Source organism: Sorghum bicolor, chromosome 4 (assembly GCF_000003195.3).
Source record: "Sorghum bicolor cultivar BTx623 chromosome 4, Sorghum_bicolor_NCBIv3, whole genome shotgun sequence".
Classification (NCBI taxonomy): Eukaryota; Viridiplantae; Streptophyta; class Magnoliopsida; order Poales; family Poaceae; genus Sorghum; species Sorghum bicolor.
The window spans coordinates 61,355,173-61,373,593 of NC_012873.2; the positions used below are offsets into that span (position 1 = coordinate 61,355,173).

Genomic DNA, 18,421 nt, shown 5'->3' on the forward strand with positions numbered 1-18,421 from the left:
AATAGAAGAATTAATATGTTAGTTAATATCTCGATTAATCAAGCCGCGTATATATACTCGCCGGAAGCGAAGCCGCGGAAAAAACACTGACAGAAAGAAATAGAGAGGGGACGCTGACGCAGACGGGGAAGGGGAAGAAGAGGAAGAGGGAACTGGGACTTGCCGCCCCCGCCTCCGCCAAATTCCCCACTCCTCCGCCACCGCCACCACCCACCCCTCGCTCCGCTCCGCCTCCTGAATCCGGCGTCGCCAAGCAACCCCACTCCTCGTGCCGTTCCCAGAACCCTACTGGACCAATCCGTCCGATTCCCAGCTGCCGGCTTCGCGTCTGGAGTGCCGGAGCAGGGGAGGGGAGGAGGATCGGATCGGCAGCCGCAGGAGCATTGAGCGATGGCTGCCGTGTAGGATGCAGCTGGACTCCGCCGGCCGCCGCCTAGCTGCTGCTGCTGTTGCTGAAGTTCCGATGCTTCGGCCGCCGCGATCCTAATAGGAGCGGAGGGTGGAGTACCGGTGGAGTGGGCCGGGCGGCTGGTTGATCTCCGTGAGCTCCAGCGCCTGCGCACTGGGAGGTGGTGAGGTGCTTGCCAGAGGCGTATGGAGGAGCCTGGGAGGGAGGGGGACTCCCCCGGGCCGCCGTGGGCGCCGAGCGAGTCCTCAGCTTTCCAGGCGTTCGCTGCGGCGGTGGGGGAGCGGGCGGAGGCGTCGCCTTCAGGCCCGGGCAATGGGGATTCCGCCCGCTCAAGCAACCTTCGCGCCGTCAGGAAGAGACCTGTACGTTTCCTGCACCTTCCCCTCTCTTGCGGCTACCCAGAGATGCTTGCTTCCTGCTGCCGTTGTACGGCCTCGATTTGCTGAGTTCTCAATTAGATTAAGCAATTCGCAAAAATTGATGCAATTGGGACGTAGTTTCGTGCTGGACTGCTCGTAGTAAATCAAAAGCTTATAAACTCTTACGACTTCAACTATTCAAATCATCATCGATGCTACTCCTGCAGTCCTGCTGCTATTTCTCTTGTTCTTGTTGCTTGCACGCATAGTTCAAGCAACTATGGTTTGACCAGGTGGTTTATTGTTTTCACTCAAATTGTAATTTGACTCTTAATCCCGTTGAGTGCAAACTTCATGCCTCCTAACCATGTATTTTGTATGCATCTTATACAACCATTGTATTATTTGTATTTTGTAGCATGGAGCATTTACTAGCTTCATGTTTTTTACTATCTGTTCAAGTCTTGTTATCACTACCACTAGCGCAGCAGAACATGTTAGCTTTTAATTTGATCGTAAGTGATATGGAGACAACTTACATAATGCAAGGATCCTTGTTATTGTTAAGTCAAAAGAATCTTTCTTTAGGTTGTTATAGGTGTTTAAATTATACACACCTGATTAGAGGACACAATGCTGTAAGGACATCCTTCAAGATGAGTGGGTTTGATACAGCTCATTTTGTCACAGTCGTTCTTGTGTATAATATGCACCTCTTATGCACATGTCTCCGATGAGTGATTGTCTACTCTAAACTACATTTGTTTATTCATGCAGTTTGTTGCAAGATTAACCACAGACATCATCCAAACTTTTGAAAAATGCAATCCTGAGTTCAAGTACTCAGAGTCACTAAACCCCAAGCGCTTTCTCACCAATCCTGCAGTTCCTGTTCACAACGATGGCCTCGACAATGCAAATTCTGATCTCATATTGTATGTCAACCTGGAACTAGTTAATAAAAAGTCAAGCCGGAGGTTAGTTTTCTTATCTTTGCTGTTTATAAAGTACCAAATTCTTCCATTTCACAGTATAAAGCCATTTGCCCAGGAGTTTTTCATTTCACAATATAACTACTACTGCTACTACTACTTTAATGATGTGTGAGAGATTAGGTGGTTGTACTATACCATATAATTGATGCATGTATGTTCACTGCCCATCAAGTTTCCCTTAAACTTAATGCCTCCTTATTGTATTTGTTGGGGTTATGGATTAATGTTTTGAAAGAGTATAATATTCTGGAATTCTGCGTTCATTTTTTATAAGTAAAATTCTGCCTTGATGAACCCAGTTGTTTAGTATAGTTGGGCTTTCACAATGTTTAGAATCTTCTATGCATGGGGCTTATATGATGAAGCTTCACTGCTCCACTACTATTTGACATTTTACATTTCAGAAGAGTTCAGGATTTTGAAACTACTCATTGTATTTGTTGGGGTTATGGACTTATGTTTTGAAAGGAGTGCGCATTATCTATTTTTTCTGGTAATTTTGTGTACATTTTTTACAAGATGAAATTTGCATTGGGTGAAGTTGATTTTCATATAGTATTTGATAACCATTAGACAAGCCTTGATGGACCTAGATGTTTAGTATAGTTGGACTTTCACAATATTTGGCTTCTTTCGGTGTGTGGGGCTTACACGATGAACCTTTACTGGTCCACTACTATTTGACATTTTACATTTCAGAGTTCAGGATTTTAAAACTATGGACATCATTTAAATAGGCCAAATTTATTTTGATACTTCGTGAATTAGGTATGTTGTCCAAGAAATGCTTGGCCAAGGTACCTTTGGACAGGTTGCGAAATGCTGGGATGCAGAAACTAACAATTATGTTGCAGTGAAAGTTATAAAGAACCAGCCTGCCTTTTACCAGCAGGCTATCATGGAGGTCTCTTTGTTAAGATTGGTATGGTACTCTACGTTGCTAGTTAGTATTTACTTTTACTGGATGATTGCAAAAATATGAATCACACTGTGACTATAATATTACCTGCAGTTAAATGAGAAATTTGATCCTGATGATCAACACCACATTGTCCGGATGCTGGATTTTTTCCTCTGCCAAAACCATTTGTGTATAGCCTTTGAAATGCTCGGTAACAACCTGTAAGATAACTTTCATTTAACTTATCTTCATCAATCTAACTATCTGCACTAGACTTGATTCATATGGTGACATAAACCTACATTTTCAGGTATGAGCTGTTAAAAAGGAATAGTTTAAGAGGTTTGCAGATGAAATATGTTCGAACTTTCTCAAGACAGGTGTGTTTTCATTTTAATGTGTTGACTGAATGTCTAATGTATCTGTTACCATATGTGATGTGTATATTCTTTCAGATATTGGATGCCTTGATTATCATGAAAGATGCTGGCATTATTCATTGTGATCTAAAACCAGAAAACATCCTTATAGCTTCAACGTGAGTTAATTCCTCTCAATGTCAGTGTTGGCGACTTGGCGTTCATCAATCCTGTAGCCTAATGACTAAATGGTGACTTTTGCAGTGTAAAAACAGCAGCTGGAGTGAAAGTAATTGATTTTGGATCAGCGTGCATGGAGGGTAAAACCATTTATTCATATATTCAGGTTTTGTTTGAACCCACTCAGCAGTCTGAATTTTATGCTATAGTAGTATTTTATCGATTTCAAGTCAAGCTTCTACTGTTTCCTTTTTCAGAGCCGTTATTACAGGTCTCCAGAAGTACTTCTTGGTTATCCGTATCCTGTGTGTCATCTCTACAATCAGATGCATTATCTATCTATAGACTATAGTTACACAAGCATCTCATAATGCATAAATCGATTTGCTTTTGTCAGTCTATGTTGAAGCCTCATTATGATTTGTGGCTTTGTGAATCTTAACTTGTCAACTTGTGCGCTTAACAAATGCCAGATATACTACTGCCATTGACATGTGGTCATTCGGCTGCATCGTTGCTGAGCTGTATATAGGGCTGCCTTTATTTCCTGGTGCATCAGAATATGATGTTCTTTGCCGTATGATTGAGATTATTGGGTTAGTGTTTCCTACTGAAAAATTAATCCCTTGGTTTTAAGTTCCATTTATTTATTTTTGTGTGTGAATCACGAATACTGGATTAGGTGGTAACTATTTGGGCTCTTTCACTTTAGTTAAGAAAACTCGAACTCCATAAAAATCTGCTTACTCAAAATTCAATTATAAACAGTGGGCAACCACCAGATGATCTGCTACGTGATGCGAAAAACACTGGGAAATTTTTTAAGCATGTTGGAAGTATCTTTCCTAGTAGTGAGGCTCGCAATGGCGCTAGCAGTGCATACAGAATTTTAAGTGAAGGCGAGATCGAAGCAGTAAGTTTAATGGTTTTCTTGAAGTTGTCATGGTTTTGTCAATACCATGCCTTATTCATTACCATCTATAACCTGGTTGCATCCTTGAACACAGAGGGACTCCAAGAAGCCGAAGGTAGGGAGATGGTATTTCCCTCGTGGAAGGCTTGACAGACTGATATATACATACCCTTGGAAGAATTTGAGTGAGGAAAACTTGGCAGGTTAATACTGGAATCCCTGCTTTAGTGTTGTGTATGTTCTCAGAGATTAGTGTTTCTTCGTCACTATTTTTTGGTCCACCCAATGTTTATTTCAATAAGCATCTCTCTTGCACAATAAAGATTCCTTATTGAATTAATCTAATGGCACTTCCATTTTTTTTTAGTTTGTAACAACTCACAGGGGATACTGACATGGAGGTCCCTCAACCTTCAAAATCTATATGAGACTGTAGCATAACTATTTTCTTCGATCGCAGAGCTGGTATTTATATTTATCAGTGATGTCTGCAGTAATGTGGATTAGACGATGAGTCTGCAGCTCAGTGAACTACACATAGTTAGAACCTAACTCCAGCTGCATGTCTCATCCAGATTGTGTGCTTCAGTTGAATATGCTTCATGAACTGGACAAATTACATGGACTAATACTTGCATGTACTGGAGTTATGCAGCACATTTGATGCTTTATTAATGGGCCTCTTGCATTCATTGCAATGACAAGTGCAAATTTCTTGAATGAAAAATGCCATACCCATGTGTTTTTAAAAAAAGCAACAAACAAATCATAGTTTTCGTTACAAAGTTGAAAGTATCACTATATATTCTCACTTCTTGCAATTTCTGTTCAGAGACAGAAAAGGCTGATTGCTTGGCATTGGTTGATTTCTTGAGAGGACTTGTTGAGTTTGATCCTAATAAGAGATGGTCACCGCTGCAGGTATTTGCCGATGACACCAGTACATTTTCGTTTTTGTGTATAATATTGTCTTTGTAAAATGGAAAATATTTCAATACTGATGCTTCTAAACTTTATATTACTTGGTTTCTATGGAACTAATTTGTATCTCGAAGAATCGTTGGATGTTCTTCACAAATGCTAAAACCTATTTCAGGCCTCATATCATCCATTCATCACTGGTGAAGCCTTCACTGGTCCTTATGAGCCTGTCCAGGAGACCCCACGAATTGTAAGTACAGTCTTAATCCAGAGTCCAGATTGCTTGCTGCATGAATTTTCTCACATCCTACTCCCTCTGTATCGGTAATTGAGGTCGTTTTAGGGGGTGACATCATTTGCACAATTGAAGTCGTTGTAGCTCTTTTAACCAGGTTTTGGACACGACTGCCCTCGGACTCTTCGTTTCCTATCATGCTCATTCATTCACGGGAGCAATAAAATCATGCCCCTTCAGTTACACCCCCCCCACCCCCCCCCCCTTCCCGGTCCCCCTTCCTTGCTCGCTCCATGCATGGTCCATCAGTGACAACACCGGCGGCATCGCGGAGATGGTCGGCATGCTCCCTCCTCATCAAGTATTGGCCAAGCAATCACACAAAAACATTATTTTAGGAATGTTGCTCTCTGAAGAATCTAATTAAAATGTTGCTCTCTGAAGAACCTAAGTTCATTATTCTAGTAAGAACGGAAGAACACCATTTCTCATCTTCTGGTGGCAAGTTCAAATTCAAACCAGCAAAGACTTCATTGTCATCTAGTAGAGTGGCACAAGAACATGTACACGTAGACTTCAAATAATGGATGCATGCATCAGGAACCTAGTGTTGCTAGTCGGTAGATGCACAGCAATGTTCCAACGTAGGCGTTTAAATAGAACAAGCAAGTAGTAACCCAAACGTCAGATCAAATGAGCGCCAAAAGAAGAAAAATTGAGTGCCAGTGAACAGACCTATCCTAATTTTGCGCCGTGCGAGCGCCAAAGGGAAAAAAATCCATTTACTCGCGCCATGCAAGCGCCAAAGCGCAACCCAATTTAATAAGGGAAAATAGGGAAAAATACACCCTAATTAATCACTCCTTGGTATGCTAAATCCTGTCTAAAATGACCTGAATTACCAGTATGTAGGGAGTACTTGTTTTGAGATAAATTAGATTGCTAGTAATGGATATGCTCTAAAAAAGCATGGGAGATAAGTTAATATCTGGTTTGTAAGTCAAGCATCTAGTTTGTAATTCAAGCATCTTATGTTTCTTTTTTTGTGCTGTAGCCTGTTGGTCGTGCTGCAGTAGTTGACCACAATCCAGGAGGAGGTCACTTGCTGGGTGCTGGTCTTTCTCCTCAGGTTGCAAGTGTTTCCTCTCATGCTTCTGTTTTGTTGATAAGTTGTAAGATATTCCTGTAACATCTTATTATGGCATTATTTAGGTTGGAAGCATTAACAGATGCCTACGATTTAACAATGCTTTGCAACCAAATATGCCGTTCTCATATGGAAGCAGCTGTGGCAGTTTTGGTAGCCATGGTAGCTTTAATGATAATGCTGGCATCAGCTATGGAAGCTATGATTTTAACAGTGTCAACATATATAATTCGCCGATGGATCCTTCTGGGTTTAATTTACGTTCACAACTTGGAGGATCATTTCTTGGATCTAGTCCGGATATTCGACGAAGACCTCATCTCTCACATGGTGGTGGCATTCGGTTAAGCCCTGGTGGTCCAGGGCATATGTCTCTTGGGGCCAGTCCATCACAATTTACACCGCCAAATTCCCAGATGCAAATCCCAACAGGTCCTAATGGAAAGTATGGTGCCTCTCCTTCAAGAGGTGGACATGGCTCCTCGTTGGGAAAGGTTGCTGCTGTAGGCCAATACAATAGGAGGAGGAACCAGGGTTATCCACCTATGCCAGTGCCACCACATGAACACACATCTCAACTGATCCAGGGACACCAAGGAGATGGTGTCAGTACTGCTCGCATTGATGCATATGGCCGAGGAAATTCTAGTTACCTACACAATGCACTCCCTAATTCTAGTCATTATAGCTGGAGATCTCAAAGGGGATTTGGCAGTGGTTTACCTTTGGACCCTTCTTCTAGTCATGGTTCTTTTCCACCCACCAATTACAATGGCTTTCCTTTACACTCCGATGCGTCAGCAGATGCATTGCCCTCCACCTCATCAGTACCAGATCCAGCCGATTGGGATCCCAACTATAGGTAATGGTGCATTTTAAAGTTATTTATTTGAATGTATCGTACAACTTAAAGATTCCTTTGCTATTATAATGTGCAGTGATGAGTCGCTCCTGCAAGAGGATCGATCATTGTCAGCTGGGTTAAGTGGTCTTCACCTGAGAGATGCAAGTGGCCAAACAAACAGATCTAGCAGATTGGCACCTATCCAAAGTCATGATATTTTAAGTTCAAACCCTTCGCCTTTGAATCAAAGGTATCATATTAATTTCTTGATTGTGATTAGATGTGCTCAGGTGTGTGTAACAGAAGTTACCCCTCTTTTGAAAGCTTCTGATCAACAACCAGCAGGCAAAGGGGCCTGTAGCCCACTGTTTTCAGGTCGTCCGATTAATCGCGATTAATCGCGATTAATCGTCCTGGTTGGTCAGGAGTGCTCGATTAGGAGGTCCGACCCGACCAGGTCGACCAGAAACCTGGTCGTCCGATTAGTCGTCCACTTATCGCAATTAATCGTCCGATTATGACTTGGACGACCAGGTTGTGTGCTCTGTTTTTGGGCTTTTTTGACTGGGCAGATATGTGGGGGGTATGGAGATGCTGTTGGTTGTCCCAGTTCTCCAGAAATAGTTAAGAAGGAGATGTTGGTTTACATCAAAAAGAGTTGAAGATGAAGAGGAATGTTGGTTTACAGTAATGCAGTCTTGATGCTTCCTTTATTGTGTATAATATAGTGTATATATAGAGGTATATATATAGGTCGACCAGCTGATATGCCTGGACGACCAGGGACGACCAGGGGGACGACCAGGGTCGATTAATCGACCTGGTCGCTGATTAATCGCGATTAATCGCCTGGTCGGTCCCAGGTCGACCAGGATCGACCAGCCGACTAGAAAACATTGTGTAGCCTAGTGGTTGCAGTGACCTTAGTAGCACCCTAGGTCTTGGGTTCAATTCCCCATGGGAGCGAATTTCAGGCATGGATGAACCAAGCTGTGGTGGGCGGGCCCTTGTGTAGGGGGCTGATAGTGGGTTGGGCCTCAAAGCACGGGTTAATCTATGAGGAGGCCCAGCTTTCATGACCTTTCTTAGCCAGGCTCCGGTTGAGCTCTTCTTAGTGTACCCTAGGTCCTGGGTTCAATTCCTCATGGGAGTGAATTTCAGGCTGGGTAAAAAAGGTCACTCGCTGGTTCCCCTGGCCGGCATGGATGAACCGAGCTGTGGTGGGCAGGCCCTCGTGTAGGGAGCTGATAATGGGTTGGACCTCAAAGCATGGGTTAATGTATGAGGAGGCCCAGACCTTTCTTGGCCAGGCTCCGGTTGAGCTCTTCTTAGTGAAATACCGTGGGGGTTGGTCTTTCCCCCACTGGCCAAGTTTTTTTTTATCGACAACCAGCAGGGATGCATTAGTGTCATTTTATTTTGCATTATGCATTGATCAAGTATGCACTTATATAGTTTGTTCGCATCTTTAGGAAAAAAACACAGCTCAAATTACTGCCTATATAACTGTTGGTTTCTATTGCATCATACGTTGCACTGTTGCATGCCTTTGAGGAACTACCATCATTGAAAATGATGTTTCACATGAAAGTAGTATTGTTTTTCCCACTTCTCATTTAAATTGCCTGAATCTGTTCAAAGGATCTAGATGCACATTACTATTGTCTTTAAGGCAGTTCAAGGGAGTTGCTGCTTTACTTGTATACATGTTTTTGCTGCAGAAGTGGACACCTATTTCATGCATCATCCCTGGGAGAGAGTACACATAGTCCAGGTCATGTCACATTGGATGGTTACAAACATGCAAATTATTCTCAGCAAAGTTTCCCAAGCTATCGTGGACAACCATTTCAGCAGTACAACAACATGACTTCCAGTTACATCCATCCGACGAGGGCTCATCACAATGGTCAACCTGTCTGGACTAATTATAGCCTGACAGAACCTCCACCCACTACCATGGGTGACGGAATGCCCTGGGGTAATTTTCATGCTTTCATACATAGGATTATCTTATCTTTGTGGTTGGTATAGCCATGTACTTCGCATAGTTATTATATTCCCTTCTGCTTGCAGTTCTCTTTTTCACCTTTGATCTTAGGCAAGGCATGCTTCAGAAATTTAATTGGTCTTAACCAGTTTCGCATTATTGCAATACCTTGTAGCTTTTTCTTTTAATATCCAGAGGAACGGATGTTGCAGTTTTAGTTGAATCACTACCAAAAAAAAAATCATAGTATGTTCGATCCTACCGTTCTGCCTGCTTTTCTATGCACGTGGGACCGGTTTAAAAGTTGTTACTACCTTTGGACCTCAATATCTGACGTCTGACAACTTTTTGGCAGTCAAATTAGCTCCATCCTCCAGTCGGGGACGTCAAATTTTCCTGACCAGAGGGGGTATTGTTAAATGACAACTATGTCAGTCCATGCAATGTTAACTTATACTCACTACATTTCAAATTGTAAATTGTTGTGACTTTTCTAGATACATAGTTTTTAGGGAGAATTTAGATAGTTTTTATTACGTATCTAGATAACGTATATCCAGATGCGTAGTAAAAACTATGTACCTAAAAAAAGCTAGAACGACTTACAGTTTGGAACAGGGAGTATGTTAATCGTAGCTTGCTATGCATTTACATTTATTTTCAAGATAGAAGCACGTTATATTGTTATATCTTATTCTGCACCTAACTCTTGTCATCCCTATCTTATTCCTATTGTGTATTTATTACTTTCTCTATTCCAAATTTCTAGATACATAGTAAAAGCTACACTATCTAGACATAGACATAGTGTATATCTAGATGCGTAGCAAAAACTATATACCTAGAAAAGACAAGTTGGAATTTGGAATTGAGGGTGTATTATTTATATCTGTGTTCCAGTTGGCTTTTAGGGCCTGTTTAGATTGTATATGAAAAATTTTTAGATGTCACATCGGATATGTCGGAAGGATGTCGGGAGGGGTTTTTAAAAACTAATAAAAAAACAAATTACATAGCTCATCAGGAAACTGCAAGACAAATCTATTAACTATAATTAATCTGTCATTAGCACATGTGGGTTACTGTAGCACTTAAGGCTAATCATGGACTAACTAGGCTTAAAAGATTTGTCTCGCGATTTTCAACCAAACTGTGTAATTAGTTTATTTTTTTATCTACATTTAATGTTCCATGCATGTGTCCAAAGATTCGATGGGATGGATGAAATTTTTTTGGGTGGGGAACTAAACAGGGCCTTATTTGAAACTTTAGTTATCTTCTCTGCATGTCATTCAAGCATAATACTGATGCAAATAAGTCCTTGCTGTGTAGGAGGGAGAGCTGGCCATTCATTTGCCGCGAGCGGGCTGCCACCTACCGTTAGGAAGGATTTTGGAAGGATCTTTTAGTCCTGAATCTGGAGGAATGCGGAATGCCACCAAATTGATGGCATCAATTGTTTGCATTTGCAATGCCAGGTTGGATTATTTGCAGGGGTGGTTACTGGTTTTGCAATTTGTTGTGTTCCTCCGATCTCTCTCCCAGGATGTTCGATTCAAATGATTATATGGTATGGTATGGGATATAATTATAGTGTTCGTTCTTTGCTATACCTGCACGATGCAGTAGAAAGAAGTCAGCTGTGCTCCTTGGTACGAATCTTGCTAGTTCGAGGCTTGGGACAATTTTTCTGTCTCGGTTATTGTCTTCTTTTTCTCTTTTCTATTTTTTGACAGAGAGGGTTCAGAGCTAAGTTCCTGAACCTAAACATGGCTAAGACTGAAGTGAAAGCCAGGTGGTCGTGGTGATATGTTTTCTTATTTCGTGAGACTAGAGGGGGCGAGTCTGCTTTTAAGGTTTTCCGTTGTTTTGCTACAGCAGGAGCAGGTTTTCTAAGGGCGTCTGTGTTCAGTATGTCTGATATCTCTAGTTATATGCAGCAGTCCTTCAATCTTTAAAAAGAATATTGCGAGTACGAAATAAGCCCGCGCCGTATTAAGAATGTTGTAGAAAACTCCACATGATGATGTTACACCAACCATGATAAAATATTACTTCCTCCATTCACACTATGGTCCTGTTTGGTTTCTTTTGCTAAATTTTAGTTAGCTAAACTTTAGTCATTTTAGTAGCTAAAATTCTAAACACATTGACTAAAAGGAGCTAAAATAGTTTAGTTTTATTAGTTATCCAAGTGTAGCTAAAATTTAGCAAGGGGAACTAAACAGACCCTCTAGATATATAGCTAGAACGTCTGGAATGGAGGGAGTAGAATTTGGTGAGGCTGTTGTTAAAAACTTAAAAAAAAAGTACAGGTGGTTGTAACTATTTCACAGTCCTGCTTGACTCTGGCCTCGCTCGGCCTTGGACCCCTTCATGCATGCTCCTCTGAGGCTAGTTTTGCTTCGACTCTTCCAGTCTTCCCTGACCATGTCGTGATGTCGGCACACTTTGCTTCGACCTGAGTAGCCGTGCCAATCTTCATGGGCTACACATGTTCTCGCATTATGGATCACAGGATTTGCTCTGAGATTCGTGCCTAGCACTGTCTCTCTTGTTGTGCATGAATCTCAGAGTAAATCCTGCATTATGAGAGCATGTCTTTATAAGCAATTTTTACTTTACCTGCATTGCTCCGCCAGTGCACTCCTCTTCTTTGGAAATACTTTGCCTAGAACTCCCTGAACTTGCCTCGCTGGCCCTGTGGGCTCACACTGCTTCACCCTGTGCACTCGTCTACTCTAGCCATGCTTGCTCCTCTACCTAGAGCTCCCCGACCGCCTCGGTGGCCCCGCCTCGTCCTCGCTAAACAGCAATGTTGTTTCTATCTCTGGACTTTTCTGTTTGCCTTGGGTGTCTCGTTATGCTTGTGGCCCCAATCATAATCGATCCAATCAAGGGCTACAACAACGTATTAGGATCAGACAAGTTACCTTGCATCCAGGGTAAAGATGTGCATGCAGCCCGTGGGCCCGAGGCACGGTAATTCGGCTTGGTCCGAGCACGGTGGGAAACGGGCACGTGTCGGCCCGTGGCACGTAGCAGGCCGTGCCTGGGCCAATGCCTCGGCACGCCGGGTGGCACGGCCTGGCCCGCTAACAACGGTCGGCCCGTTAGCGACCCGAGCCAGTATATAAGCCAAGGAGAGGGGGCGCCCTAACCCTAATCCCATTCGGCGCCGCTCCCCCTCCCCGCCCGCGCCGCTGCGCTCCCCAGTCCCCACCGTGCCCCAAACCCTAATCTTCGCCAGTCCACCAACGCCGCCGCTCCCCACCAGGTACCAGCCGTCCTCCTGCACTCCGGCGAGGTCTCCACCGCCGGATCTACAAGATCCTCGTTCGTCTTCCACTCTTCCCCGTCTCCGCCGCTCGTCTGCTCCATTTCTTCGTCGCCGACCTTCGTCTCTAGCTATTCGCCGCTCTTCTTCTCCATTTCTCCAGCGCCGAGCTCCGTCTTCGAGCAGGTAAGCACCTCGTCTCTGCCGCTCATCATCTTCTTCTCCTTCTCCATCTAAACCCTAGATCAATCTAACCCTATTGTTCTTCTCTGTTCGCAGGTCGTCGACGTCAAGCTGGTGCCGCCGGAGGCGTTGAGGAACGGTGCCGAGAGGTGAAGAAGGAGAGGCTGTGGTGGCCATGGCGAACAACGATGGTGAGGACGACTACTCGTACTTGCCAACCTTGGCCGATGAGCTCAGGGACTGCAGGTTGCCCGGAGAAGACGACGACGACATGACAAATGTTGCTGACCTCTTGTTCGGTGCAGTGCCATCGGCTACCTCTGGTGCTGGCCGTGCTTCTGTTGCGATTGGTGCTGGCCGCGGCCGCGCCCATGGCAGTGGGCGTGGCAGTGGCAGCGGTAGCGGCAATGCTGCTGGTACGCCTGGTGTTGGCCGAGGCCGTGGTGCTCGTGCAGTGGCAGCGCCCAGCGCTCCTGCTCCTACTGCCCTTGCTCTTAGCGACGCTGCTTCTCTGGCATCATCGGCCAACAACAGTAAGCATAGATCTCTTGTCTGGGAACACTATGATGAAGCTAAAAGTCTAAAATGTTTGTGAGGGGGACACATAAAAGAAAAGCTAAAAGTCTAAAATGTTAATGAAAATGAGAGAGAGAGAGAGAGAGAGAGAGAGAGAGAGAGGGAGAAACAAAATATTTAGCCCTAAGTCCCTAATGTTCATCTGACTAATCTAATTCATATAAAAAATCACTATAATAACGGAAATAAAGGAAGGGGATGATTAAAGAAAAACAACCTTAAAAATATAGATCAAATTAATGAGACGTCTATGATGACTTTATCAATCTGTAGATTTTGTCGGCTTAACTCAGTCATTCGGAGGTGTTTATAGGGATAGGGTGTGAGTGTAGGGATGAGTATACATATGCGTGTATGTGAGCGCCATAGTCTATATGAGGTTTAAAAAGAATTTTCTCTAGTTTTAAGGAAAAAAACAAATATTGATATCCACAAGTTTAAATAAACTCTATCAAAACATAGTCTATAAAACGCACCTGTATATATCACGTTCCAAAAAGATTACCTGTACCATATAGACCTCTGTCACGTTAAAAAAAATCATTGTTGACTCTCCATCGTTAAAGAAAAAGTAGTACCAAAGTTTATAAAAATAAATAGACAACATACTTTGACACTTCATTTCCTTCCAAAATAAAATAAATAAATATTTTTACTATTACCTCCTATGAAGTAATATGTTATAAAAGACATCCAGATCAATGGCGCACAATTATTTGAAGGTACAAAAGTAAAGACCACAGTATTATAGTGAATGGCAGTACGAAGTGAGGCCACTGTAATTGCTATGCTTGTGATGAGTCCTCGTAGATCCCATTGTGACAGGTCGAGTCACAAGGGTACGGGCAGTCTATCTTCTGGAAGGAGCTGCGACCGAAGAACCAGTCGCCAACAGCGTTTGCTATTGTCTGCACAGGTGAGAAAAACTCCGTTAGATTGAACATAAAATGTCCTCATGCTTTGAAAGCACGAGCTAATTCAATTGTAAATGTAAGGTTCAGGGTTTTTGGTGCATTACTGTGTTTCCGAGCTTGGGGGAGTCAGATGAGAACCATAGCTCCTGCGACTCAGACTGGCAGTGCACGAAGCATGAGTTTATGAACAACCCTCTTGAGTCGGAGTTCGCTTGTTCAGACACTTCCTTCAAAAAATCACCCCTGAATCCTGCACCGAATGTTGAACCACATGACTAGTTAAGCATGGACATAGCAGGCCTGTTGGAGAATGCAGACGCAATAGGACCAACCCTGCAATACCCGTAGCTGCGATGCAGAGCACTGGCCGATGTCATGCTTACAGCTATGCCATTTACCATGAGGGTCAGCAACTCCTGGCACCAAAATGTTCCTTACCTGCAGCAAGAATGTGTATATGACAACAACACCAGAAAGATTTGCAACAATAACGGAAGACACCCATATTTACAGTTACAAAGATCCTCAAATGATAACCTGCCATGAATCATATGCTGCGTTGAGGATGAATAGAGGTGTATGTATCTGTTTCACCTCGTTCTTGGGGAAAAAGCACTGCATCCAAAGCAAGATGTACTTTTGACTGAAATGTGTTGCCTGGCTGCAGGTGCATTGTGATTCTGCTTACAATTTATATCTTACCATTCCTGGAGGTAACATTGAAGTGCATGAAGGCGGTAAATTATTTGCTGACCCCTAAGCCATTTGAAAACAATGTAATCAGCTTATATAGAATAACAGGTGAACAATGTGTTCTGGACTTCTGCAAATGAAATAAGTTTCATTTAATCAGCTGAACTGAAGCGTAGGAATCTTCTCGTTATTTTGTACTGGATGTGTTGCAATTATCCCACATGATATTCATCTATTATTAGTACTACAGAGGGTAAGTAAAAAGTGTGTACATGTGTTGTAACCACATCGTTGAAAAAAGCAGCAATGTACCCAACTCCAGCAACATCTTTCCTGCCAGCAAAAGGATCATAAATGTTAGAAAAGCATTCCAGTGTCCAGAAAGACTATATGAGCCATTTTGTTTGTTCCCCATGTAAGTGCACTTTGTTTATTATAATGTGAACTACTCCCTCCGCCCTAAATTATAAGTCATTCCATGAATCTTGGAGAGTCAAAGTTTTTTAAGTTTGACCAAATTTATATAGCAAAATAATAACATTTTTGGAACCAACCAAATATCATTAGATTCTTTGTTAGTTATATTTTCATAGTGTACCTATTTTATGACATAATTTTTTATATTTCTCTCTATATTTTTGGTCAAACTTGAAAATGCTTTGACTCTCCAAGATTCTTGGAATGACTTATAATTTGGAACGGAGGGAGTACATTTTAAAGGCTCAAAAATCACATTTGTGGTTTTTCTTTTTGCTGTGGGCTGGCTACTAGTAGAAATGATATTGTCTTACTCGTTAATGAAGAACCCAGCATCAGAAAGGCATTTAACTCTTGCAGCCAGCGGCAGAAGGTCATGAAATCTGTCACAGTGTAGTATGGAGGTTAAACCGCCAGCAGAACAGCCTGAAATTAGAGCCTGTCTCAATCTAGTTAGTCTTGCGAACCATTATGGTTGCCAAGAACTATGCTTGTGAGAATGCACACATTTTCAGCTTTGTCCATCCCTTTTGCAAGCAGGTCCTCCATGACAGCTTGCCATATCCTCGCACCTCTAAAGTGTAACTTTGTTGTCTAAACAAAAGGCAAAAGAGGGGGGAAATTAGGTGGGGCATCATGGTAGTAGATTTTCTTGCAACATCATATGATCTTTTTAGATAATGGAACAAAGTTCCAGGCTCTACAACATCATATGATCTGAAAGGGGAAAAACAGGACCTTAAAAACACAAGATTGAGAAATTGTGGAGTATGGAACTATGGACTCACAGGATCAACTTCTTCAACATCGCCAGTGAAAGATGAACCATCGCAGTACCGAACCTTGACTTTGTTCCAATTGTAAAAGTCTGGTTTCGATGGTTGCACAGGCATTCAGCATGTGAAGCTACAGGTCTAGGTGGTCTGAATTGCTACAAAACGAAGATGATACTGCAGTATAGCAGTAAACAGAGAGTAATTCTCCACCGTGCAACTACTACTGAAATTCAGTACCTGGGTTGCCATCCGGCGTGTCACTGAGGATTCCGGAGAAGGCAATCTGCGTCGCCATCTCCTTGGATGATCCCAATCGCGTGCGCTTCCGCTGCAGGCAGGTCGTGACATTGTTGCACCATCCTCCACCCTGCAGCAATTGAGTGCACTTATCTGGGCTCCAGTTATCTGGGAAACTGCTGTTTGCAAAACTCTATTCTGTTTTCATGTTGTAGCGTTTGATGCGTCTTCTGTTGGAACGCTTCTTTTGCTGTTCTCAGGATAGTGGCCGTGAATGTGCAGCAGGTGGTTGCGTTTTTAAATCTGATCGGTTGTAAGCTTTGGTTCTGGGTACCTGATCTTGTCTAAACTCTATGTTCAAACGGTCGTTGGAAATCAATGGAAATGGGGGAGATCCCTCGTATCGAAAAAAAAAGGCAATGAGTGCACTACTGCACTGAGTTGAACTGAACATATAAAAATGGATTACTAGTTGAAGCAGATTGTGACCATTCCCCTTGAAAGTTGGAAGAAGCAAACCTCGAAATGGACCAGCCAGCTGTTCTCGCCGGAGCCGGAGCCGCGGGCGAGATGGTACGCCGGCGCGCTACCATCCAAACACACTGGGAGCGAAAACATCCATCAGGCATAGACGCAACGAACCCTTCGATTTCCAAGGGACACTAACCGCACACAGCGACAGGGAATGAATGAATCGGTGAAGAAGAGCAGCTGCGCTGCGCTGCGCTCACCTGCTCCTTTGGCCACGGCGCTTTCCACATAGGTGATGTCCACGAGGACGCCGTCCGCTGCGACAACCGCCAGCGCGCAGGCTACGGCACAGCACCACCAGGCGCAGAGGCTCCCGTCCGCCATCCCTGAGGAGTCAGGAGCAAAGCCAGCGAGAGATGAGACGGACGGCGCGTGCCTCTCAAAACAGGGCCATGGAAGCACGCACCATCTCGAACCAAACCAGCCGCTGTAACTGCTACAAGCTATAATAATCTAGCCATGGATGGAAACTAGTAGACGGAAACGAACCTGGACGCCGCGGCGCGGCGGCGACTCACGGGGAGTGAAGGAGGGAGGCCGGCCGGCAGGCAGGCAGGCCAGGGGCAGAGGGCAGAGCAGCAGAACGAGGAACCCAATAACAGCCAGGCAACAGCGCGAAAGGTACCCGGCCGGCCCTGCCCTTTCTCTTTTCGGGTTCCCCCCACCGCGTGACTGCCGCCTGCCGCCTGCCGAGCGTCGGCCCTTCCGCTCTCGCTCTCCCGTTCCCGCGCCGTCCCTTTCGTGCCTGCGTCCCTTTTGCGTGCCTGGTTGTTTCGGGGCGCCGGCGCCCGGCGGGTGCGCGCGTACTACCCGACGCAACGATCACCAACGCCACCGTGCCCCGCCATTCAATTGCTGCCGTTTCTGTCTGTTGTCTGGAGGAGCGGTAATGGCCCGACCGCAATGCTGTACAGCGCCGTAGCGTAGATGCTCAGCTCCGGTGGGGACTGCGGGTGGTGAATTGAATCGCGGAGATTCCTAGTAGGTGCTGTGGGGCTGTGCTAGTGCACGCGATTGCGATACGTGTTGTTACTCTAGAAGGAGAGTGGAGTGGGGGTAGAGGAGGGACGAACTCTGTTGTTTCCGAATGATTCCTGGAGGAATGCAGGGAAGTGAAAATGTCAGGTGCTCGGCCGTGTACGTCTTGCTGAGATTCGTCGCTTCCATCCTTGTCCTCGTTGCGGTCTCGGATGTTTACACTTTACAGTATATGAACGAGGCCAGTATCCTCGCTGCCGTACCACACGAATACGATACCAAGTACACACTCGGAGATCGGACAGACGCGGATTATCTCCAAGAATGTCTGCCGGCCTCGGTAACATCATCTTCCGTTGTACCCTTTGGACTTGGGAGAGGCTGGAGCTCACGTGATAAGTGCCATCGCTACGACTGTAATTTTACAGTGGAGGTGGGCCTTGCCCTTTACGGTTCAACATCGCGACAGCGAGCGACCCACCCAATCGCTCGCCTGTGGACTCTGTGGCAACGGGCCGTTCTCCTC

The 18,421-nt window shown here is 44.2% G+C and overlaps 2 protein-coding genes across 4 annotated transcripts; one reads left to right on the forward strand and one right to left on the reverse strand.

Annotated features, from left to right (window-relative positions):
• LOC8073868 (serine/threonine-protein kinase minibrain) lies at window positions 75–11,192 on the forward strand. The gene is made up of 18 exons (XM_002452645.2): window positions 75–771; window positions 1,546–1,745; window positions 2,532–2,685; window positions 2,776–2,885; window positions 2,975–3,044; window positions 3,120–3,202; window positions 3,288–3,369; window positions 3,461–3,501; window positions 3,677–3,799; window positions 3,972–4,116; window positions 4,211–4,319; window positions 4,949–5,037; window positions 5,213–5,287; window positions 6,327–6,401; window positions 6,485–7,281; window positions 7,358–7,513; window positions 8,985–9,244; window positions 10,586–11,192. The coding sequence occupies exons 1-18, from the start codon at window positions 595–597 to the stop codon at window positions 10,660–10,662; spliced, it is 2,823 nt and encodes a 940-aa protein (XP_002452690.2). The 5' UTR covers window positions 75–594; the 3' UTR covers window positions 10,663–11,192.
• On the reverse strand, window positions 13,887–17,967 carry LOC8073869 (pectin acetylesterase 8). Of its 3 annotated transcripts, none has more exons than XM_021458421.1 (13): window positions 17,407–17,967; window positions 17,118–17,243; window positions 16,906–16,988; window positions 16,387–16,516; window positions 16,162–16,304; window positions 15,881–15,967; window positions 15,688–15,756; window positions 15,169–15,229; window positions 14,906–14,959; window positions 14,741–14,818; window positions 14,536–14,641; window positions 14,308–14,453; window positions 13,887–14,197 (listed from the first exon to the last, which is right to left on the reverse strand). In XM_021458421.1, the coding sequence occupies exons 2-13, from the start codon at window positions 17,145–17,147 to the stop codon at window positions 14,075–14,077; spliced, it is 1,110 nt and encodes a 369-aa protein (XP_021314096.1). In that variant the 5' UTR covers window positions 17,148–17,243; window positions 17,407–17,967; the 3' UTR covers window positions 13,887–14,074. The 3 variants fall into 3 exon arrangements, with proteins under 3 accessions (XP_021314096.1, XP_021314097.1, XP_002454426.1); XM_021458422.1 differs by having other exon boundaries at window positions 16,162–16,241; window positions 17,407–17,964; XM_002454381.2 differs by having other exon boundaries at window positions 15,688–15,812; window positions 16,162–16,241; window positions 17,407–17,962.

Coding starts and splice junctions, on each gene's coding strand:
- LOC8073868 (XM_002452645.2), top strand. CDS start 595: ATGGAGGAGCCTGGGAGGGAGGGGGACTCCCCCGGGCCGCCGTGGGCG. Junction 2,686..2,775: donor AGGTCTCTTTGTTAAGATTG/GTATGGTACTCT, acceptor TATTACCTGCAG/TTAAATGAGAAATTTGATCC. Junction 4,117..4,210: donor GTGAAGGCGAGATCGAAGCA/GTAAGTTTAATG, acceptor CCTTGAACACAG/AGGGACTCCAAGAAGCCGAA.
- LOC8073869 (XM_002454381.2), bottom strand. CDS start 17,241: ATGGCGGACGGGAGCCTCTGCGCCTGGTGGTGCTGTGCCGTAGCCTGC. Junction 14,819..14,905: donor CAATGTTACCTCCAGGAATG/GTAAGATATAAA, acceptor CTTTGGATGCAG/TGCTTTTTCCCCAAGAACGA. Junction 14,454..14,535: donor GCAGCTACGGGTATTGCAGG/GTTGGTCCTATT, acceptor CATTCGGTGCAG/GATTCAGGGGTGATTTTTTG.